A 25,373-nucleotide genomic window follows, 5' to 3' on the forward strand; every position below is an offset into this window, starting at 1 on the left:
TGCTGAGCTGGACTCACCCCTACATCATCGTGCCCCCCATATCGTGCCCCATCTAGTGTCGTGTCGTGTCGATATATCTAATGGAACAGTCGAGTGTCACATGGACTGGTTGCAAAAACAAATTTATTAAAGGGAAACCATAGAGAGAATCCACAATGTGAAAAAGGCAGAAAACCTGAGTGGAAAATGTTGGATTGCATGGAATACAATTTCGTGTAGAGAAAGGGAGGATTAAAAAGTTGATCAATGTAAAAAATTGCTATAAAATTCGGTAAAGTCTGTATAATACGCTTAAAAAGAAGTATATGTCTTATATTTTAAAAAATATATTTTATTTATTTTTTTTTGTTGTCTACTTCAAAGATATCCTGTGTTAAATTTGTTTAAATGTATTTAACAGTCAGAGGAAAGTGTTTCCGTGCCCATAAAGTATATACATTCTTAATAAGCATTGATATCAGAGTTCATGTAGCCATAATTGTCTGTACGTCTGCTTGAGTACCGACAAAAAACATACCAAATGATATTTCCGTGTGTAAAGGAACATAATATAACATTTTTAGTTTAACATCTTTTTACTACGTTTAGCCATTGGAAACTTTTTGTAACCCATTCCACACCCATACTCATAATTTTATATCGATCTCTTTAAGTTATTTTAAATGAAAATCCACTCACAGACCGCACAGAAACTGCCTGTCGAAAAACAAAGGCAGTAACACACAGGAAGCGACTGGGGAAAAACGTTCAATTATTCCAAAGACCCCACAAATCTCCAATAAAATTACATACCAATCAGCGAAAAACCTCCTTTGGTTGCATTAGTTGCTCATTGTTGTCCGGTGGTTGGGTGAGGACACATGCGGCACACTGACTACCCGCGTGGACTCTCTCCGGCACAAAAGCCAACCGCGTAATTAAGCTTTACGTTCCACGAGTAAACACAAACACTCTCGAACACTCGAAACACTCACACGCAAGCCAGGAGCCACCGAATGTTAACAATGCACATTACGCATACGCCACGTATGCCGTAGCTATGATGCTCCACTTGTTTCATGATGCTATCTCTCTCTCTCTCCCTCTCTCTTGCAGATACCAGGACATGTACAACAATCCGATTAAGGCCACTAATTTGGAGCATCGTGATGTGGTGCTGGACATACTGTCCGATGCCCGTGTCGTTGGGCCTCTGCTGCAGACTGGAATGTTCCATGCGGATGTCAATCGGCGCAATTATATGTACGTATTTGGCCATAACAGCGCAACGGGACCGTATGCCAACGTAAGTATTTGCCGAAGGGATAGGACTATCATACCATATTCCAAAAAGAGCGAACCAATGGCCGCTTCCAATTACGTACTCCATAGCACTTTTAATTTAAACACTCGTCGCTGGTGGTCACGCGAACCAGACCCCTTCCTGCGCTTCCCTCTTCTCGCTGTGTAAAAAAATACCCCAGCATGAGGTTTGGAGCGGCATCTAATGAGTTTTCATGATGTACTCCTCTGTTTGGTCTGTCGTGCCCAATAAATGGACAATAATGCTGAAAAGTTTTAGGCGGAGCTCTGGCTGGCTTGGTGGTTCGAGGAGGGTTCCTTCCTCATTGGCTTGTTATGTTTTTTTTGTTTGCCCAAAAACAATTCACAAGTTTTCAGGCAACAGACAGACAGCGAAAGGCCGCGAATAATCGTAATAAAGACAATGAACCCCAGGGCAGAAAAAATCATAGTCAAAAAAAAAAGGGAAACACAATAAAAAGGGCAAGGGGTTTTAGATACCCTAGACATTGTTATTTTTTAAGTATATATTCAGATTTAGGGATTATTGAAGAATATTCAATATGTGTTATGATTTCAGAGGGTCGCAATTTATATACATATGTAGTTTATGCAGAAGAAAGTAAAGTATATGCGGCACAAAGATAAATTAAAAACAGGAGTGACTAATTCCAATAAAAAAGGATTTATCAGTACTATGTTATTGTTCCACAATATACATATTATATATTCTCTGAAAATATCCCAAAAATACTTTCTTACTTCTCTCCAAAGAATCCCATATACCCCTTTCATTGTTAGGGTACCAAAAAAAAAAACAAAAAATCAAAGTTGTCCTTTTGCTTCTTTCGGCTAAATAGACGGCATGGAATCCCTCTTGACTTAGGGTTCATTTGTGTCCGACGACGGGTCACTCTCTTCACCCAAACGATAGAGTGAAGGAGGCAGTGTGGGGGCAGGGCGGAACCCTGGGTTATTTGTGTCTGACTCTCATAGTCCGCTTGGTTTGGCTCTTGCCAGAGTTTTATGGCTCTGTCATGCTTATGGATTTGTTACTGATTGCCTGGCCAAGATAGCTTTGTGTTGCCATGAAGTCGACTGTCCTCTGTCCTCTCACTGTGTCCTTTGTCCACTGACTGTGTCTCCTCTGTCCTGTGTCCTGTGTGTTCTATACTCTATAAATAAATGGGCATATTGATTTGTCATCAAGATGATTAAATTGATAAGCAAATTAGGGCGCACAGAGTACATTGGAACAGTCCGCAATTGTTATGGAAAGTTTTTGTTTCCAACGGAGGGAAATCCTTTTCCCCCTCCTCCCCGGCAAAGGGTCCTTAAAGCATCTATGCTTCGATTTCATTTGGCAATTGCTCCTTCAGACACTGACATAATGAATTTGGAAAAAAACAACTCATACTCGTAGAAGGAATCCTCAAAACAAAAGCGACACTCTTTCTGTACTCGTAGCATGGCTGAAAGAGAGAAAAAGTTATTATTTTGTATTATATATTTTTGCTGGCAACTGTTGGCTAAGCGAATTTTTATGGCCATAGTTTTGCGGCAGCAGACAGCAGAGCAGAGTGTGGAGGGGGGCAGCCATAAAACAAAACTGCAAACTGAAACTGCAAATAGATGAACAGCTTAGTGTCCTGCAGTCATATCCGGGCGAATGTCCTCTCTAAATGCGACAACAGCTTTGGCGCATAAGCGGGGTGCAACAACTTTTTAATAGCCCCAACAATTAAAGTATCGTAGGCAAAAAGACGACAGACAGACGGTACGAATAAGTCCCACTGATAAATTGCTGGGCTGCCATTGAAATAAAAGTAGCCAAATAAGAGGAAAGAACATGTTTATGCCCAATGCCCCAAGCTGTTGGCTGCTGCTACATGCCTGATATATGAGCAGATTTCCACGGCTTGGTACGCATTAGTTGCAGATAAATTGCGAGAAATAAAATTCACTTAAATATTTCATGCTGCCGCCGCTCGCTCGCTCGCTCATGGGCGAAACATGAAAAGAAGGATCTCAGGGATAAGCGGAATGCTGGCGTGCCTACAAATTATCGTTGTGTGGGCCTGTCCTGTCGCCAAAAGCAACCGAAAAGCAGGCGGTCGGTCTTCGCCCAGACAGAAATAACAGCAAACCGGCAAAACAAACAGTCAGACAAGTTAAGACACAGACAAGCACACACGCGCGCGCTCGTATCGACTTCAGACTTCAGACTACAATGCTGAAATGTTTTTGATATCCCTTAGACAGGTAGGGTATTATGATTTGGGTGTTGAGGTGCAAGGAACTGCATGATTGTCAGTTTGTTGCCCTCTCGGATTGTGAGTAGTTCGTTGATAAATTCGAACCGAAGATAGCACCACTATCCTGTAGATATCTCTCCCAACTCCCATGAATAAACGAATAATCTGCGAGGATATGCCACACTTTGGTACATTCCCAAACCTAAACCCAAAGTTATCCTGTTTTTCTACCATTCTATGAGCATCTCGCAACAACAATTTTTTTGTGCAACTTCTCTTTCTTTCTCTTCTGAGAAAGAGAGAAAGAGAGCGATCCCCGGCTGAATACGAATGAATTTGTGCATAAACTGCGCTTCTGTTGCTGTGGGCTGCTGCACTCCATCTCAAGCGTAATGCTTCAAGTAGCAGGCCACTCACTGGCTTCCCCAAGAATGGACCACGCCTCCATGCCCGACTATATGCACATATATCTTGTTGAGTCCTCAGCCGCGGGCATATTGTGAAACTTTTTGGCACATGTCTTGCATGTCTTGCAGTTGAGATGCTCAGACCTCAAGCTCAGACACAGATACAGCTACAGCTACAAATACAGATACAAAAAAACGTTCCAGCCCAGAAAAATGCTCCAAAGAGACTACTTACATTCTTTGGGGGGAGGTTCTTGAAGTGTTCTATCCGCTTGCGGCCTTCCATCTCGGAGGAGCTGTTATTTGTTATTGTGGGCTTATGGCAATTGTTAAAAATAGCGAAAATTATTCCAGGCAATGATATTATTCCACCCGCCCACAAAAAAAAGGGGATTTTCAGCTGAAATGCGATTTGCGGGTAGGATAACCTAATTGAATTTAATCCCAGAGACAAAAACACTCAAACCCACACACACATACATTAAATGTAGAAAAATAAACAAACGACGCACAGAAAAGTCTCTGCTCTGCCTCTTGGGAGATTTAGATTTTCTTTCGATGTTGCCATTTCCCTTTTTAATTTCCCAAACTCCTTCCAAGAACCATAAACCCAACGAGCCGAAAACTTTTCCACAAAACAAGTTCCAATTTATTTCATCATTTAGGCCAGAGCCATAGAAGATGGAAGGCCATCCACTCGATGTCTTGAGGACAGTTTAATAAGTTTTCCATATTAAATTCAACAATTTGCCCCAAAAGCCACGTAGTCGACAAACGTCATTATCATCGCATTCTAAACGCGGTCAGTATCCCAAGAATTTTGCCACAGACCCGCAAATAAACAAAAAAAAAGGCAAAATAAAAGGAAAAAAAACTTGACCCGTCTGGTGAATTTTTCTTTCTGGAAAAGTTCTCTGTTTTTTTTTTTTGTGGACCCATTTCCTTATGCCGCCCACACACTTGCTTTTTGATAAGAATGCGAAATGGCTGTTTGAGGAAGGAAAAGAAATTTATGAAAATAAAATAAATATAAACCGAAACTAAACTTTTATTTTTGGAAACACACAAAAAAAAAATGGATGCTGAAGACTTGAGTCTTTGGCAAATAGCAAACAAAATATAGGATATATCTATCCTTCTTCTGAGAGAGAGAGAGAGAGAGAGAGAAAGATAGAAATTCCTTTGAAGAAATAGAAATTTCTAATTATGGAAGGGCAAAAAGTATTCAATTAATGAGCACCTGGATGGTGCCTGTATCCTAGTGCTAATCTTATAAAATTACATAAAGAGGAGAGTGTGGCGGCGCGTGCCTTGCCACGCTTCTGCACATTCCATAGCCCCAAGGGCGTCTGGCCCCACCCACTCTCTCTTTGAGCCAATTTCAGGGGCAAATATTTTTGGAAATTTTACACGCTCCGAGTGCCATTAACTCCATTAGGTTTATTACGACAAATGGCGCTAAGTCAAATTGTTGCTTCCGCCCCATGGCCGTGGGGCACAACATTTTTGGGAGCATAAATTACAAAAGTTACGCATTAATTTCAAAATTGAATTTCCGCCTCCGTTGCCGGTATTTTTTTCCCAATGAATTTCCTGCCACTTTAATATTAAAAATCGCCATGAAACTGGAGATAATTTGTGACAGGATGTGCGCCGCCCACGGGTTTTGGATCATTGAAAAGAATAAATATTTCAACAATATTTTCTATGTGAAAGTTATGAATATTTCTTAATTATGCATTGCGTTATAAATTGATTTAAAGCGGAAATAAAATGTTTTGTAGAAGTGAAAAATTATTTATGGCAAAATCTATTCATTTTATGTATAAAAACTAATAATAGTGCTTTAGAGCGACACCCAAATTGATTGATATGAATATATTGCAGGTTTTTCTCACCATTTTCCATAAATATTAGACGCAAAAATAAACATATGCTAAAGTGTGTGTGGCGGATCAAAATCAATGGAAAAAACTTACAAAGAATCACTTTGATTCTGTCTGGGTTGAAAGGTTATCGAACCGTATATTCCATCAAACGTTATAATGTTTCTCTTTTTTTTTTTTGGCTCAATAAAAATCCCGAAGCTTAAGTCGCCTTGTGTTATGAAAAACCAATATTGAATTCCGTCGTTTTGCTCATTTCATCAAATTCTCACACAATTGCCAGAGAAATGAAAATGAAAATCAAAAGCGCAAAAATTCATCATTCATAAATGCCATAAAAAGAACGAAGGACAGACAGGATGGGCAGGCAGGCAGGCAGGCATTCAGTCCGAAAGGACACTTGCCAGGACAGTCTCAGACAGCCAGCGAGCGAAATGCTTTGTGACTTTGTTACAATTTTCATGGCGCAACAATAAAAAACTTGGCTTTATTACCTACTTACATACAGAGAGCCATTCCAGTCAGTCTCTTCTGCCTGCCTGCCTGTCTGTCTGTCTATCTGTCTGTCGCTTTTGGCCTTGTCTGTGCGCTTGGCCAAATATTTATGCATTCCGTCTAAGAAGATTGATGCTCGGGTTTTGTGCTGCTGGTCACAATGTCTCAAAAAACAAAAGCGAGAGAGGAACATTTTGCACTGATCGAAAGGGTAGCGCGGAAGCGGAAAACCATTTGCAGCGATTTTTTATAGATTTTTGAATGGCGGGTACATAGCCTTTGCGAAGTTGCTTTCAAACTTACTTTAAATCCTGCCCACTGCTCCTTTTATACCCTTTAAATGCTTCCCTGCTTTGATCCCCCACCGTAACAATAATAAATTTCTTTCCCTTTCATCGATGGACTGCTAATTGCCGCTACTTTAACCCAAAACTTTCAACAGCTTAGCGCTGATAGAGGAGAGTATTCCCTTTGCAGCTTGATTTACTGACGATTCTATGGATAATATATATGCGAGTATATTTCACTTACAGCTACCGCATAGCATTATGGGCGAGGAATTGGCGTTTATCTTTGGTGCGCCTTTGGCTCCCGCAGGTCCTTTTCCCAGCCATAACTATACGATGCAGGAAAAGCTTCTTTCAGAGGCGGTAATGGCATATTGGACGAATTTTGCAAAGACAGGGTGAGTACTGGTCTTCGAGTGGAAAGTGCATTTTGCGGAGCGAGTTGTGGGAAGTGAAGTGCAGAGGTTGGAGTAGGAGTAGAACGAAGAAGGGAACATCAACACGAAAAGAGTCACAGTGCCGCATGCAAATGCGGACTACGACGGGACTACGAATGCGATGCGGATGCGGATGCAATGTGGGGATATTCATGAGTTTTTTGGAATGGCTTTGGCTTTCGCTTGGTGGCGCCCGCCGTGTGGCGGCACGTTTTGCAATCTGCAACGCTTGGACAGTGAAATGAATAGAATTTTTACTGCCACTTTTATTATTATGCCCGCAGTGAAAACATCGGCCATGAGAGAGCGTTGCATGCAAATATTATTAGTGGTTAGTGGCTCTGGGAGGGATCAGAGAAATAAATGGAAATAAAAACCAGAACTGGAAATCAGAGTTCTGATCGTTAGCCAGGACAGAGGCAGAGGCAATCACAGGCCCGACTACCCATAACCATGTCATTTAAATGGAGAAAATAAATGTTCGGATTATGCCCATAAAATGGAATTGTTTTGGTTAATAGTAGCAGGGGTTGGGGGGCCTCATTAGTGTTGGGTGGGGCAAAACTCTCTAGCTATAATTGGAAATTGATAAACATCCGAATTTTCCCACACACACACACACAGCAATCCGAAGGCGCCATGGAAAGGCATCTTCCTGAATTCACATGCCCTCGAGTGGGATCGCTATGACCTCGACTGGCCGGAGTTTAATAAGCGAGCCCAGGCCTATCTCAATATTGGTGAGTAATTATTCCATTCCACAATGGAGACGCAGTTCCCCTGACCTGTACAGTTTCCATTTCTCGATGCAGGAATCCCACCGACTGTGGGCTACAAGTACCGACAAATCTATATGAATTTCTGGAACAAAGAGCTGCCCGATGAACTCAATCAAATTGCAGCACTGCAGGAGCAGCTGCATCCCGGCAATGAAGTGATTACGGGTCACATGAGCAAGTACGGTCCGCGGGACAATGGCGCTGAGGACCCAGTGCGTACGCTTAAGCTGCTGCTGCAGGAGCCCAGTCTGGCCAACAGTCCGGACTCAACGGAAACGGCAGCAGAGAATATGTACAATGCACCGCCCACCTTTGGGCATGTGATGCACAAGCAGCAGCCACAGCAGCAGGAGGAGGATCTGGAGGTAACCTCTGCCACACACCCAATGGAGGACCAACCGGAGACGGTGGCCAAATCGGAGACTACGTTGCAGCTGCTAATTGCATTGATAGCCCTGATTATTGCCTTGAATGTGATCATTTATGGCACGTTCCTGATGCGGCAGCGTCGCAAGAGAGCCAAAATGTTGCCGTTTCCGGCGCCAAAGCTGAATGGGAACATCCTCAGCTACGACGGAGCCAACGACGATGAGCTGAAGCGCTGCAGCAAATCGCGGGATGGGGATGACAGCTACATCATGGACATGGCACGAAAGTCCAACACTTATGAGGCCATCAAAACGAGTCAGCGGTCGGCCATCAATGGGTATGCGATCCAGCGGCAGCTCAGCTGCTCGACGGTGGATACCCACACGAAGGTCTGCGAGTGGATGTCGGGACAGGAGCAGTTGCCAAAATCTGGCAGCTTTGCCACACCCACTGCGACGACACCCACGGCAGTGCTTGCCGATGGCCGGATGATCATTTGCCAGGACATTGAAGTGGCGGATGCTGCACTGCTGATACCCCAGCACATGCACGAGCCGCAGCACTACGAAATGCTGCTCCAGCGACAACATTCGGCCCTCACCGAACCCAGTGAGGATGTTCTGCAGCAGATGCCACTGCATCGGCACGCCCACTCGGATCCTGTGGACATGATCCTGGCCGCCGACGAGCAGGTGACCAGCTTCGTGCACGCCGACGATGTGGACATTAATGTGACGAGTCGCGATGAGGATTGTGTGCTGGCAGTAGTGCCCCTGACGGCTGCCCAACAGCTGGAGCTGCTACGCCAGCGTAACTATCCCAAGGTGCTGCCCACTGCCCAGGATCTGAGGGATAGCCGTGGCAGCTACAAGCGGAACTCTTTGCCGCCGCAGAACTTCAGCGCTCCACTGCCACCGCCGCGCACCATTAGCAGCACTTTGGGGCGGCGGCGACGGGACAGCAGCAACATTACCACATCGCCACTGCAACTGGCGCAGGATCTGGCAGGGGAAGAGGATGAGCCCGGGGAGCCGCAGATTACCCAGAATACACTAATCTTCGGTCCCATTGTGCCCAAGTCGCCGGCGACCTCGTTAAAGCGACAGAGACGAGCGCCCGAAGCGACAGCAGCGACGACAGCTGCAACAGCAGCAGCAGCAGCAGCGGCGACGGCGGCGATGACAGCACTTAGCGGATCCTTCCAATCCTTTGAGTCGGTGCCGCCGGCTCATGAGACCACACCGCCGCAGGGCGGTGAGCGTACCGAATGCATTTACTCGATTGAGGCGAGTCCTGAGGCGTGTCCAGGCAACGATGGGACGAGCTGGTCGGCGCCCAATGGCGATTTGTATGCGCAGCCGATGAAATCTCCCTCCAGGACATCGCTCATACCGCGCCTCACTCAACAGCAGCAGCAGCAGCCGCAGCCGCAGCCGATGCCACATCTTCATCAGGGAGTAGTCGCAGAAGGAGGAGTAGAGACACCAGCTGCACTGGTGCCTGGAGGAGCATCATCAATGGCCACCGTAACACCGACCCGCATACCTCAATTGTTGCAGCGTCAGGCTTCCGGCAAGGATTTGCGCACAGCAAACACCGCAAATCCCATGGGAAGCCAGCAACAACAACAACAACAACAACAACAACAACACCAACAGCAGCGCACAGACTCCACAATATCATCAGATTCGTCGGCTTCGGCGGCATCATCCACAGCATCAGCCTCCACTTCGGCATCATCGTCGACATCCTCATCCTCATCCACGAACACGGTGCGCACCGAATTGCAGCAGCATTGCCAGCAGCCTGGCAAAAGTATTACGACCAATATATAGGAAAAACAAAACACCCAGGAGGAGCAGCGACCAGCTAGCAGCCAGCAGCCAGCTGCCAAGAAGTTCTTCAATTTAACGCCAGAGAGAAAGAGAGTGGAGAGCGACACGAGTTAGAAAGGATGAAGGTCCCGCTGTGGCCGCATTGCGGCGTACGAGGAGCAGCAACTCTGACAGCTGCCTGCCAAATGCCTGCTGCCCTCTCAGAATCTCCGACTCTCCGCCTCGCCATTGGGGTCCACGCACACAGGCTGTCGGAATTTTATAGAGCTTGCGTAAATTTAATAATACATTTTGGTATAAAGTTTATCTTTGACTTGGCGGCGGCGATGGCGGTTAGGAGCTTCCACTGCAGTTTGTGTGCCCTGAAAGGAAAGTTTTCACCCATCGTAAATTAGTTTCGAGAATTGCAAAGAGAGAATTTTTGCAGCAAAATGTTTCAGTGGGCAGCATCGTATCGATATAAGCAGAGGGAAAGTCTCATCAAATCAGAGTAACTTTTGAGTGATGAAAGAAAAGCATCTGAGTGGGAAATATCTTTGACAGATGGAAAATAGATTGGTTTATGGTTTGAAGGGGAAATAAGAAATAAGAAAAGTTGCAGAGATATTTATAATTTATGTATAATTTAGTCATAATTTTATGCATTACAAATCACAGTCATTATTCTGATGTAAACCAAAGAAAAGCTATCCACAAATTGTACAGCATGGGATGGATCCCCACAGCAAGTATTATAAGTTAAATGTTCTTTCTATTAAATAAAATTAGGTTTCTTGCCATATGACATAACATAACACACACACAAGACACTCATCGATGAAGGCAATTTGCATATGGCTGATTTTTGCATTTGTTTCCCCTGACAACCGACACAAGCAGAAATTGCCAATAACAATGCCTTGCATTTTGCCACTTCCACACCACGCCACACCACACACAAAAGTTGCGTCAACTATTGTTGCCGGCAATTTACCAAACAAAAGCTACTTACGGAGCGTCAGTTCTGTTTCGGAAATACACTTCAAGAGGGTGCCTCTGATATTTGAATGCATCTATAAAGTAGTAAATGGATTGATCAGTAGTGCACATCCTTGCCTATGAGTTGGTATCCTCCCTACATCATACACTCTTAGCTGACATTGAAACTTCCAACCTAACTCCACTCCGTAGGAACTTCAATGAACACTGAAAAACTCCAAGTGTATCTATAGCTTCTGCTTGCAAGTTCAAACTCTCGTACTCTGCTTTCCTTTCATGTGTGTTGCTGTCTCTATTCTTATTGTGGCTGCTGCCAATATTCTCGGAGGAGCAGAGCCAAGGCAATTTTGTGGTGCCTGCCAACTTAATTTGCCACAAAATTTCAACAGCAGCGCCACTACTGGAGCACGCTCTGTGTAGCTCTGTTGCTCTGGATTCACATCAAAATCAGTTGAAATGTCAACATTTCTATAGCTGAACATATTTCAAATATTTGGCATTTTCCCGCATAGTTGTTAACTCTTTCTCCACTTGGCTGTTTCTGTTGCTGACTCTGCCCCCCATGGCATCAAAGTTGTCGCCACCGCCGCAGAATAGTTGTGCGTTTTGTTGCGCCAAGCTTAAGACCATATCCTGCAGGATTTACTGCCTCTGCCTCTGCCTCTGTCGTTGCCATAGATGAAAGTTTTGTGGACCCAGCTTTTATGCCTTATTCCCTTTGTGGCACATTACTTTTTTTTTTGGTTTTTTTTTTTTTTGTTTTTTTGCTCCAGAGATTGAGTTATTGTGTCGTTTCGCTTTTGGGTCCGTTATGCAAATTGTTGTGTCTTCAAGTTTTTCTTGTTTCTGTTTCTATTTTGTTTTTGTTGTTGATTCTACAACATTTTTATTCGCCCTTTACGCAGGTTGTGGAACAAAACATCGAATGGCAAAGTTTGTCGCGAACGAAAATTGAAAATTCTACTGCACCACCCCAAGAAATGTTTCCCCAAAGTATAAGCGGGGGCGCCACGAAAGTCGTAATTAAATTGTTTGCCCCATTGGATTGTTTTTACGCTTTCATTTTGGCTCTCTCTCTCAAGGCCCTCTGGTAGGTCCTTTTTGTACGAATATTTGTTTGCACACTTATTTTGTTAAGGAATGAGGACGGATGGACGTAGCCTTAGAGCAGCCAGACCATTGCTTAATTATGAGAAAAGTCTCCGTCTGGACCTACCCATTTTAGCAGCATAAGAACCACAATGTACTTTGCATGGGGGCTTATTTGATCGGAATGTTGAGCACATATATTAATTGATTGAATGAACTCGATATGACCCCACACAGCAAAAAGTGTCGACATTTGTTTGCACTTCAAAGAAAAAACCTTATATGAGATTTCCATGCCCTAGCTCCCACTCGCCTGTCTGCTTGTCCGTCCATCAAGTCTGGCAATGCTGTTTGTAATTTTCCTCAATTGAAAAATGCCATAGGGCGTTACACTCTTTGCTGAAGTTCTTTCCTTTCCCCCCTTTATATTCGCTTCTTTTGCCTTGCCATGTACTCGTATCGTTTTGCTGTATTTTCTTTTGTGGCAGGCATTCTGCTGCAGTCTGCTGAGAAGTGTATGAAATAGTCCTTAAATTGAATAAACCCAGAGATAACTTTTGTGGCAAGTTATAAAGTGCTAAATGGGAAGTTTGTTAGCTTGATATGCCATTTAATAGAATTGCCCAATGCACATTTCCCATTCACCATTCGCCACTTGGATATAAGTGAAAATTCTTGGGGGGGAAATGAAAAGCAAACGATGGCAATTGAAAAGACAACAAATCTGTTTTGCTCTCAGGGCAATCCACGAGGATATGGCTAATTCCGAAACCTTAATCACTTCACCGCAGGGCAAAAACACTTATACACCATTAAATATGTAGCATTCGAATCAATTTGGTAGATATCCACTGGCCTGAATAATTCATAAACTACTAGCAGGGAACTACTACTACATACTACAGAAATACTCGGTACTTGCAGAAATAACCGCACAAGCCAAATAGTTTGGACCCAACAAATCAAAAGCCACAGCCACAGAAAAACCAAAACAAAAATCAAGAAAACTAAACTACGAGTACAAGAGGAAATTCCCAAAAGCAGCTACACAAAATACAGTCTGCTTGCTCCTCTGAATATCTTCGTAAATTTGCTGACAACCACAAATTAGAGTAACTCAAGAGTATATTAAAGTCAAATATGCAGAGGGCTGGGCTATGGAACTTCCATAACCCAACCCAAATGTAAGAGTTGTCTCTTCCCCTCCTCAACTCGCCTCCATGGAGTATGAAACTTCCAGAACACTGAGACAGAGACTGGCAACAATTCATGCATTAATATGTAACGTTCTGGTCCCCGATTTGATTTACTGTTTGGGGACTGTTTTGTTGGTTGCTCCAAATAAGGCAAGGAAGTGGCACAAACAAATGAAATCTTATGAGAGTAAGACCCAATAGAAACAATAACAACAAAAAACACATAAAATATCTTTAAACCATAATTTAAATTGGATCATTATTGTAAATAATAAAAATGTTGTTTAATTAAAGCAAATTGACAACGACATGCATATGCTATAGGCACCCCACCCGTTTCCCCTTATTTTCATTGTTAATTAAGCCGCTTAAATGCATCATAACTAATTAATGTACTTAATAATTAGTATTATACGTTTATTTATACATTTTCCGCACCACAACGAATGGATTCACTTGGGTCTTCAATAGCCTCAAACAATAAAACTGGTTAAACATTCCACAAACCAAACAGAAATGAGAGAACCGAACCAACAAATACATATATACATACATATGTATGTATGCAAATTATGTTTCGTTATTTTTAGCCCCCTTTGACGTTTGTTTGACTTTTTAATGAAAGTTTTAATAATTTAATAGGTGCCAAACGGAAAAAAACACACACACAATGGACACACAGCAAAGTGTAAATAATTTATAATCCAAACAATTATTGTAGCAATGTAACATTACACAGAATAAAAATGGAAAAGGACAACTTTTGAACAAACAAAATGTGTGTGGGGGAAAACGTTAAAGTAAATGTGTGGGGCGTACATTTCTGACTGGCGGCTAAGGGTTTAACTTAATTCGCTTTGACCCTTTTGGTTGGGCTTGGTTCCCACCCTCTGCCGAAAGCTTATTAATTATAGCTGGAATTACATTTAATGAGCTTTTGACCAAAACAGAATATTCCTGCTGCCCAATTACAACAAAAATTTCATTTGATTTCATACAATAATTTTCGTAAAATTTCATTCAAACGAAAATATCAATTTCATGGCTACGCAAAAGGCAATATTCTGCACAAAAACAAAAACGCTTAATTAATTGTATTTTGGGAGACTAGACACAGCACAAAAACTAGTGGAAAAATAACAAATGTCATTAGCGACATCAACTGCATAAACGGATTTGTTTGGTTGATAATTTTCCCGACTGCCTGCCGACCTGCGAGAATTAAATGTAATTTTGCGGTGTAGCCCACGCGGTGTGCGCGTTAAATGCAAATTACTCGCATCGAAACCTCAATGAATATATATTCGAAAATGAACAGCAATCGCACCTCGGAATATTGGACAATGGTTGCAGTACAATAAAATAAATATTTAATTAAATATATTTGACTTTATGTGCATGCTGTGCGCCCTGCCCTTAGGTTATTTTTCTTTCAAATTTTTTTTTTTAATATTATTATTCTGCTGCATGGTTTATTTGTTTGCTTTTGCGGCCGAGAGTTCAATGGGCTATTAAATTTTAACGACATAAAAGCCATAAAATAATATGCAGAAAATTGATTCAAGCTGAAGATTGTTCTTTATGCAAATTATGCAGAATATTCTGTCTTGCTGTTAGTTACATTTCTGATCAAGTAGGCGAAAGTGAAAGTGTTCAAAGTGTTGAGGCAAAAACCATTCATTTATGTTAATAATTTTCAATCTGAAGAGCATTTTCCAAGCTAAAACTCGTGCAGAAAATGCTTTCCATTACTAGAGATTTGGCAAAACAGATTTAAATGGCAAAACATTTTGTTGCATATATTTTTCACCAGATTTTCCATCGTTTTGTGGCTGCAGTAACACATTGCCAGGGAGTTAGACATGTAAACAAGCAACCCATTTGCATTTACATTTTTCATAGTTTCTGTTCTTTTATTAAATTTATAAATTTATCCCTCTGCGGCCATGGTGCTGGTCCTGCTGCTGGTACTTGGCACGAACACGCTTCTCGCAGACCCTCCTCACACGTATGAGATTTATGGCAAAGCGCATTTTATTTATATATATTTTATGACTTTTGTTGTTTTCATGCTACTCGTACTACTATTTTTGCTCTTTCGCTTTCTCTCATGGCTTTCTGCCCGCAAACACATTTCCATCATAAATATTTTTCCCGTTTTTGCTGGGCGCACCCAAGAAAACCGAAAGGAAAACTACAATTACGAGCAATAGGGAAACGGGCTGGGTGAAATGTGCGAGAAAAGATCTTCTAAAAGTAAATAAAAGTGTGGAAAAGCGCAGGAAACTTTGTAGAACGTGACCTGCACGAGAAGCAGTCAGGCGTTGCCATTGAGCTTTGCCCCAGGAACCACACTCGCCCCAGCCCCAGCACCAGCCCAAGCCCCTGCCCCCGCTTTGAGTAGCAATTAACACCCATGATATTGCCGTTCGGTTGCATGTGGCAGCATGTGGCATGGTTTGGCTCGGGCTGGGGTGTTAATGCGGCAAGTCACTCGAATTGGCAGTCGACTGACTTTTTATTGTAGCATACTTTCCAGGGCCTTGCCGCCTTTCCGTCTTTCCTTAACGTTTAATTTGCTTATTACCAAGTTTTCGCACAGACAATGTGCCGTCGCCATCGCCATAGCCATAGCCATAGCAATCGCTGCTCCACTTTCATTCAAGTTTGTTGCAATTTGCAATTTGGGTCGTTGTCTGCCCCACGCTTCTGAAGCCCAGTCAGTCCCCAGCCTGCCGCCACACATTTGTCGCTAATTTGGCGAGAAAAGTCAGCAGCCTTCCGCTTTTGTAGGAGCTCCCTCCCTCCCATCCCATCCGCACCGCCATCGTAATTGTTTGGCACCAATTGTTTTAAATGCTCGTCGAGCGTTCCACAAATGGTTTCCCAGGCGTCACCACTGCCACACAGAGAGCGGGCGGCACAGACAGGGCTGAGTGCACTCTACTACACTCTCCGACTGTCTCGAATATTCGATGGGAATCGAGTTATGAAAGTTTAATTGAAGCAAACACACACAGATACTATTTGAGTTGACTTCTGTAATATTTTCTTTAATTTGCAAATATTTATTTTAACTTTCACAACTTGTGTGTGTGGCTGTGTGTGTGTTGCATAGTGTTGCTGCTGCCTTTGCAGTGGCACGCAGCAAGAAATTGCAAAATGTTTTTATTATAAACAAAGAGCATGAGTTCGCTCGTATGTGTGGGTGAACTTTTGTCCCTTTCAAGTCGAAATCGATGCGCATCAATATTCAATATGTTGCTTTTACTCGCGCCACGCCTCAACTGAAGAAAGGGGGAAAAAGGCAGCCACAAGGAGTGGCAGTGGAACAGCAGCAGCAGCATCAGCAGCAGCATCAGCAGCATCAATGGGAGCAAGAATATCCATGGAAGATGGAGAGATGGAGGGAGAGCAGTAGCGGTAGCAAACCCAATCATGCAACGCAACCAACGCCATCTGATGTTTGCTTTACGTAATGGAATTGTGCGGTGAATGCCGCGTGCCACATTTTCGCCTTGTCTTGCCACGCCCTACGCCCTACGCCCTGCGCCCACACGCTCTTTGTGACTTTTTACCGTGGCTGTGTCTGCGTCTGTTTCTGTGAATTTTCCTTGTCATATGCCATATGGCTGTGTGTGCGTGTGGGTTGAATCCCTACCCAAGGACTTTGCCTTTCAATTGCTTTCTACCGACCCGCCGCTGTCTCCATTCCTTTTCGTTTTTGCGTGGGCGATTGTCAACAATCTTTGGGCGCTGCAATTTACTTTCGATTATTTTAATTAAATAAAAATATGCACATGAGTTGGGAAATTAATGGAAACTGCATTGACATAAGCTGATTATAATTTGAGCAGCTGCTGCTGCTACTGCTGCAGAGGCAGACAGGACAGCCCAGCCCTGAGCGAATGCTTGGCTCTAATTTCCATTTAGAAACCATTTCACGCCAAAGTCGATTAACAGCAGAAATTTCCAATTATCCAAGCATTTTAATCAGAAATTGAATGCGGTTCGAGACTTTGGTTTGGGGAGTTTATTTTATATTGAATCAATCTCGAAGGATGCTCTGCCGCCGCTCTCTCTCTCTCTCTCTCTGCCTCTATCTCTCTCTCTGCTTCACTCTCTGTTGTGCAACAAAGGAAAACACGTGCTCATATTAGCAACCAGCTAAGTGCTGTTATTCTACAGTTTTACACCACAATTACCAGCTCCCACGCACACACACACACACATAGACACCCACACAGACACCCACACACACACTCACACCCACTGGGAACGTGTCAAAATCGACACCCAGCACATGGCTCCATGCTCCTGCGACCCCGATAAGCCATCGTACCTCGTAACTCGTCCACACCGCGCCGGATCACACCAGCCCTACGTGCCTCCAGGACCCATGACTACGTGTCGAATTCCAAATAGCAACGCCAGTCATAACTGTAAGACAATGTCTGCATGTGATGTGATGACGGTAACGTTGTCACGCAGTCGATTCGGGTGCGGGGTGCTCTGCTCAACGGAATGAGATGCCAGCTAAACCTAAGGCAGGGGGGCGTGGGCGGAGACGGAGGTGAACGTGAAGGTGATGCAAAGCGTTCGCTAGTTAGTATGTCATGTGCATGTTGTTGTCATGGCATATTTCGCTCAAGACTTTACCTTCTGTTTTGCACTTGCAAACAGTTTTAGGGGATTTTATGTTAGGATACCCTTTTAAGGGGTTATTATGTGAGATTTGACAGCTGTTTCCAGGGCAATAAAGTAGGAGACTTCAAGCCTTAAATGAGCATATAAAAAGGCCATCTATTTGCAGTTGAAATGCAATCGTTAGGAGCTGAGAACAATCCTCACAAGTACCTCTCTGATGTACACATCTTTCCATATCTTTCAGCCCACAATTTCAATTGAAATAATCCCACTGCCAGTGTATCTTTATCTTCGGCTACTTCAAATAGATTACTGTGTTTTCTGTTGTTTTTTTCTCTTTGGTTCATGGCTTTGCAGAAAACTTCTGCCTGCCGTCAGACTACGTCGTAATCATATCAGGGCTACATTCTGGCAGCTCCGCTGCCTCCTGCCTTCTTCAGGCAAGTGTTTTCTCATGTTAAGCAGAAGCGCTACAACGTTGCCTGGCCTGGCCAGGCCTGGCCCTGGGTATGGAGCAGATCCACTCTCGGTTGTTTTGCTTGTATTCCACTTGGCCTTGTCTGCAGGCCGTGTACGAATTGAAAACAATTTAACATGCAAAAATATTTACCAAAATGAAAACCAAAATTGAATTTAAACTAATCTACAAACCGCTTTAGAGCTAATCGTTATGAATCAAGCACCTTTGCCACGGACCAATTAGTGAAAGAAATCTGAATAATTGAAAGCTTCAAGGGGTTTGCCAACCATCCAACCATCCATCCATCCATCCATCCATTTATCTATCAATCTGTTTGTATTGAGAGTTTTTCCCCCATGTTGCAGCATTTCTTTCTGTGTTAATAAAGTGACGACAGATTGTGGAACATGTGTCAGTCACACACACACACACACAGAGATACACAGATACACAGACACACATATGCAGATACGAGTACAGACACCATTTTGTTGTCAATTATTTTTGCCGCCAGCAGTCAACATGTTTTGAATTGTACGTAGTCCGCCACCCACATAAACCAGAAACGACCGAACGACTGAACCAACGAACAGGAACCCTCCTCTTGTGTCAAAGCACTCAACCTTTGACACAGTTGCAGTTGTTGTGTGGCCCAGGATGACTTCGAACTCCTCTGAGAGGAGCATACAGATCCCCCGATGCTGCCATAATGAACACAACTGGCGCCAACAGCGCGCGCCATCAGCACAGAGCGAAGCGGGTGAGTACACTGCATGTTAATTTGCCAAAAATAAAATAAAGCCAGAAGCGACAACAATTCCGGAACGGAATGGAACGGACGCGTCGCCTTTTTTCTTTTTGTTGTTGCTTTACTTTGGCACAAAAGTATTTTAATTGCTTCGAGCAGTCAGTCGCTGGCGGCTTGGAAGGAAGGAAGAGGAAATTAAGCAAACGACTGAATGTTCGTTTCGTATTTGTATAAATAAGTTGTGGGGAGGGGGGCTTTCCAACAAATGGAATTTACAATCATACGAAATTAGTGAGGGAGCCTTGATTATAGAGTTGCCACCCATGCAGCAGTGTTGGTTAGCACGTTTTGAAACCAGAGTAGCGTCTGTCAGCACTAACAACCAATGACATTTGCATTTTCCTTCAAATTTCCAATGACATTTGGCACTCAAACTGAAGGAAGCGCTTTCTAGTCTCTGAGATGTCGACGGAAGAAAAAGCCGCGGGCAGTCCAGAGGCCGCTTCTACCGCTGATCCCGGGGTCAATCTGAGCCGTGGACCACGTGCCACTCGACCACAAAGGAAGTCCGGCGGCAGCAATGGCAGTGATGGCAGCAGCAGTAATGGTGGCGGCGACATGGCGTCCAACAAAGAGCACACCCAAAGGAAGGAAGTCGCAAAGCCCAAGAAGCTGCTGAACGATCCACGCTTTCGCATTCGACCGCTGCAGCAGGTGGTCTCCGCCTGCACGGGTGCCATGATCACGGCCCTGTTCATGACGCCACTGGACGTGATTAAGACGCGCATGCAGACGCAGCAGTCGCCCACGGGCAAGTGTTTCTTCTATTGCAACGGCCTGATGGATCACCTTCTGCCCTACCGCCCCGATGGGCCGCAGCAGCCGCCCAAGCCGCTGTTCACCAACTCCTTGGACGCCCTGCTCAAGATCAGTCGGAACGAGGGACTAAGTGCGCTGTGGTCGGGCCTGGGACCCACGCTGGTATCGGCACTGCCCTCGACCATCATCTACTTTGTGGCCTACGAGCAGTTCAAGGCCAGGTATATCAACATCTATGAGCAGTACTTCAAGGAGCAGACCAGCGAGCTGGAAACGATGTCCTCCTTCAAGCCGGGAGAACTGCCATTGCCTGTGGTGGTGCCCATGCTTTCTGGTGTGACGGCGAGGATCTGTGCCGTGACTGTGGTCAGTCCCATCGAGCTGGTGCGCACCAAGATGCAGGCCCAGCCCATGTCCTATGCCCAGATGTTGAGCTTCGTGAGGAATGTGCTCGCACTGCAGGGCATCTGGGGACTGTGGCGAGGACTGCCACCGACAATACTCAGAGATGTGCCCTTCTCGGGCATCTATTGGCCCATCTACGAGCACACGAAGCGGCGTTTTGGCAGCAGTACTCAGCCCTCCTTCGGTCTGAGCTTCGTGTCGGGTGTGCTGGCGGGTTCGGTGGCTGCGCTGGTCACCACGCCCTTCGATGTGGTGAAGACCCACGAACAGATCGAGTTTGGGGAGCGTGTAATCTTCACGGATTCCCCAGCGAAGGATCTGCACAAGCGATCCACCTTCAGCTGGCTGATCTCCATCTACCGCACGCAGGGCTTGTCCGGACTCTTCGCAGGCTACGGGCCCAGGCTGTTCAAGGTGGCGCCCGCCTGTGCCATCATGATATCCACGTTCGAGTACAGCAAGTCCTTCTTCTTCTACTACAATGTGCGGCAGCACAACGAGGCTCTGCTGCTGAAAAACCCCACAGCCAAGCTGGTGGAGGAGGACGACATAGAGTAGGAGTGGAGCGTCGTCTCCATGGCAGTGGGTCCCCCAGTCCCCTTTGTAAATAAACGCCGCATATTTTATGTAAACCCAATACCAAGGCGGAATTCAATATCCCAATTAAGTTGCGTGACGCTTTACGTGTTACGTCAATCAGTCGCGGGGAGGCGGAGGGGTGGAAAATCAATTTGCATTTTCACAGCCTAAAGACTCCCAGAATCCAAGGGATCCTGTGGCCTGTTGCTTCCTGCTGCCGCTGCCGCTGCTGCTGATTCTCCTTCGTTGACTTTTAATGGAATATTCATTCATTTGCATTAACTGCAATTTAAGCGAGTGCCAAGGAAATTAAATGAAATTCCCAAAGAACGAGTGCGAAGACGAAACAAAGTGGTGGTAGGTACAACGGAATGAATCCCTTAAAAATTGAAAACTTTTTTCCACACATCTCGAGGCTTTGCTTTACGCCCCCTTCAAATGCATTTTCCACTTGAAGTTTTTCCCTTAGCTACTCGTATAATCGAATCGCGAAACACTTTGTGTGTGCGAGGCATTCAATTGTTTGCCCGGTCACGTTTCGCTACAGTTTTCCCCCCGCACTTTCCAGGCACTGCAAATGCAATTGGTGCGCTCACCCGAGTGACCGAAAATTCTATGATTGAGTGGGGATATACGGGATACGGGGGATATATATAAATCACAATCGAGAAATATTATCAAAACTAAGCAGCAGTAATTAAGGGGTATTTTTGTTTGCCCCTAGCCACAGGAAAACTTAATTGCATTTCAGTTTCAGCAGTTCTCTCCCCCAAAAGCAATTTCCCAAATAATTCGGCAGCAAAAAACTGTCCAAGCGAATATTTCATAGCATTTTTTCATTATTCTCTTTTGTTTTTATTAAAGAGCAAACATAGAATGAGGGGAGAGACAGAGTACACAAAGCATAGCCAAGCACAAAATACCAAAACAGGCTGCACAATAAAAAAGAGAACAAAATAATAAGAAAAATATATATTTTGTTATTTCCTCCTTTTATTTTCTTTTGCTCAACCGAACAACAACAAAAAAAAAAGATGAGGAATTTCCCCAGCCAGTGATGAGTGCGGGACACGCTGGACAGTGACTTTCACAGAGATTGAAAGCGTAACAGAGGGTACTATATATTTATATTGAATATTTGACAGCTAGAGAACTAGCAATGAAAGTGTGTGGCCACTTTTGTGGCTGTCTGTTTAATTAATTGAATGCCCACTGATGCCCACGGCACAGATCTCTCTTCTGTCTGCCATAATTCATCATATGCTCATTTCCGATTCAGAGCAGTATGATTCCCCGAATCATTTGAAGCAAATGAACTTTTAATGGCTTCCCATTAAGCAATTCACAAAAAGCATACTAATTTCGTGGCAAGTACTTTTTCTGCGCTGTCTTTTTGTGCAGTTGTTTTCCATGAAAATCACATTATTATTATTATTAAAAAATACTTTAACATCCGCCTGGTGGTATATCCCACAAGCACAAGAAGAGGCCACCCTGGGCGAAGGGGGCAGCATTTAATGTTTAACATTTTATTTCCCCCTTTCTCCTTTTGTATGTATTTCCTTTATTGGTCTTCTTGTTGTTATGCTCTTGTTCTGCTGCTCAACGAAAATTGGCAATAAAGAGAATTAAAATATGCTTTCATAAAAATAATTGAAATTAAATTTAAGTGAATATCTCATTTGTGTTTTTCTCTGCCGGTGCGCTTCGGGGAATTTTTCACTTAACCATACACACACACACACACACACACACACAAGGACCTCTCCATAGTCCTCTTCTCATTGTTTTTCCCTTTCCCAGTTACTTTACCCCACTGTTGTAGTTGTTGCTGTAGCGCTAGGGTTCCTGGTGTCGGTTAAGTGGGCGTGGCTCTTGTCTATATATTTTCTGCCGGCTGTTGCTTGCTTCGTGCTGTACTTTTTTGTTGTCAGCATCAAAAATATTTTTCCCTGCCAGAAACAAGAAGGAAAGAAAAAAAAGTGTAGAAAAAACAGACAGGAAAAAAGCTGTTGATAGGAAGAGTCCGTCCGTCCGTCCATTCATCCTACCGTCCTTTCTGGTTGTCCTTCAGCTGTCCCTCGGCCATCCTTCAACATTGGGCCCGTTGTCAGTCGAGCGCCCAGGCAGGACTCAGAACCAGAGCAGAGTTTCATTCCCTCCCCCCTCTCTTGCTGTATTGTATTTGCATTTAATTGTGGCATTAAAAATACACGAGAATACAACCCAACACTCGTACAGCAGCAGCAGCAACAGCACCAGGAGGGCCGGGTCGGGGATCTTTATTTATGGCCCATGGTCTATCTCATTCTGGCCATGTTTTTTTTTTTGTACGCTTCAGCCACTGGACATTGTGTGGGCGTGGCCGTGCGAATGGATATTCGATTTATACACGAACTGTGTGGAGCGCAGTGGGGGAAAATGATTTAAGATTGGATTATTGGGTGACAAAGTGTGAAGACATTAAGGCATTGACTCGCTTCGAGTCCATCCCCGATTGACAACTAATGAACTGTTAATTGACTAATCAAATCACAGCGTCTAAGCAGCTGTAAATAGTCCTTGCTGCTTGCCCCTTTGGCTCTGGCTTAAAGACACAATAAATATGTCTCAACTTGCTATCCGTTTTTCTTTTGACCAACCAACGCGCAGCAGCAACCCCTTTGGCATCAACTGCATTCCCCTTTTGAAGTTTTCACAAATAATTTGCTTAATTGTTTAATTTTATGCGCAGAGTTTTGGCTGGCTGAAACTTTATTAAAACGCGCAATCCTATGACTTTCAATGGGAAACCAACCGGAAAGCCTTCCAGGCTTCAGTTAGTTAACATTTCCCACGAATTTTCTATTTCTATTTCAGTTTCTGTTTCTGTTTGTTTTTATTTTTTTTTTCTTCTTTTGCTGCTTGGCCAAACATCCGTTTTGGGCGGCGTCCGTCCGGGGTCCTTTTGATGGCTTCTAATTGTTGGCACTTCCACTTCCAGTGCATGAAAAAGGAAACAATTTCCACGCGCCTCGCCTTGCGTCTGACCTTGCCACACCCCCAACCCCCCACCTCTTGCGAGTGTTTAATTAATTTCTAGAAAAGAGCCAAATAAATGGCAGAAGGTGCCCTGCCTTGCTTTTCCTTTTCGAGAGTCAAACACTCTGCAGACTACAAAAATGAAATAATGGTAGAGCGGGCCAGCCCACGTCTATTTAAAAATGAGTCCAAATTTTTCACACTTCATGGCCATGCATCACAGGAATCCATCCAGCCCATGCCTTAGATGTTAAGGCGAAAGGAACCGGGGGCGGGCGCTTCCACCAGCATCTTTAAAGGTCGAAGGAAAGAAAATTTTATTTTTTTAATTAGCGAACCCTTTTGCATTGGAGCTGCTGGCTGGTGGTGTGGTTGGTGTTTGCACTGTACCTGTACCGGGGAACACGCAGGATTTTTAATTAAAAAATACAGGCAAAATTGACAGGATGAAAAAATAATGTTTACCTTGTTTGCCACGGGTTGGTTGGTGTTCGGCGCGTTGGCGTTCGCTTTATCCTTTCCACAGGGATTTGTTTTTTGCCACTTGATTATTCAGATTTCACATGCTGAAAACAGTTAATTGTAATCATTGTGGGCCATTTTCTACTGACCGCTTTTCCAAAAATCTTATTGCGGTTAATTTGGCTCTTTATAAATGCAGGCCTTTTCCCCTCACTCTTTTCACTCTTTTTCCACTCTCTGGGAAGACCACAATTTATGCTAGTAATTTTCTTCATTCTTTTTTTCTAGCAATTTTCCCTTTTTTTTCGTATTATTTTCCTTTCTCTTGGCCGACTAAATTATTTAAGCGATAATGGGGCGTAAAAGTCATAACTTTCGGGGGGTTTCCTTGAAGGTCTCTTTAGCAGCGACCGGCGGTCTGCCACTGTCAAGTGCATTAAACATGAGCCAAGAGCTCTCCATCTCTCTCTTTTTCTGTTCATTGTTCATTTCAGGCCAAGAGTCAATTTGCTTAGCCATTTGTTCTGGAACAAAACAGAACAGAGCAGAATGCTCTGCCCATTTCCCTGTTTTGCAGCATTTCAATTGTAATTTATGGTAATCGCTGTCTTAATAACAAACCAATTAGAAACTTTGCCATAATTTAATCTGATTTTCGTATTTGGTAAAGGTTTTGCTCCGGGAAACTTGTCCTTCCATCTCGAGTGTTTTTCCTAGCAAGAAGAAAAACTTAACGATTTTTTCCCATTTTTTTTTCTTCTTTTTGTTGTTGTTGTTTTTGTTGCTGCTTGTCTTACTTTACGCTACGTCTGCTTCGTTTATGAATAATTCATGAGGTAACTTTATAAAAATAACGCACAAATGGCACTAAAACAACCTGGAAGGGAAGGCTGAAGGGCTATGCCGACCTTTGAGCAGAATTTTAAATGCCCTAAAAG

General features: G+C 43.8%; 2 protein-coding genes across 2 annotated transcripts in view; both read left to right on the plus strand.

Annotated features, from left to right (window-relative positions):
- LOC111071770 overlaps positions 1–10,959 on the plus strand; it is a 41,426-nt gene extending 30,467 nt beyond the window's left edge. Inside the window, exons 9-12 of the mRNA XM_022363281.2 lie at positions 1,096–1,285; positions 6,858–7,009; positions 7,673–7,788; positions 7,861–10,959. Of these exons, the coding sequence (XP_022218973.2) occupies positions 1,096–1,285; positions 6,858–7,009; positions 7,673–7,788; positions 7,861–10,031 (2,629 nt within the window). The 3' untranslated portion in view covers positions 10,032–10,959. The remainder of the gene's footprint in view (positions 1–1,095; positions 1,286–6,857; positions 7,010–7,672; positions 7,789–7,860) is intronic.
- An 8,633-nt stretch (positions 10,960–19,592) lies between these two features.
- LOC111074350 (solute carrier family 25 member 40) lies at positions 19,593–21,004 on the plus strand. Its single transcript, XM_022367096.2, has one exon. The coding sequence runs from the start codon at positions 19,612–19,614 to the stop codon at positions 20,929–20,931; it is 1,320 nt and encodes a 439-aa protein (XP_022222788.2). The 5' UTR covers positions 19,593–19,611; the 3' UTR covers positions 20,932–21,004.
- The last annotated feature ends 4,369 nt before the right edge of the window (positions 21,005–25,373 follow it).

Source organism: Drosophila obscura, unplaced genomic scaffold (genome assembly GCF_018151105.1).
Source record: "Drosophila obscura isolate BZ-5 IFL unplaced genomic scaffold, ASM1815110v1 contig_4, whole genome shotgun sequence".
Classification (NCBI taxonomy): Eukaryota; Metazoa; Arthropoda; class Insecta; order Diptera; family Drosophilidae; genus Drosophila; species Drosophila obscura.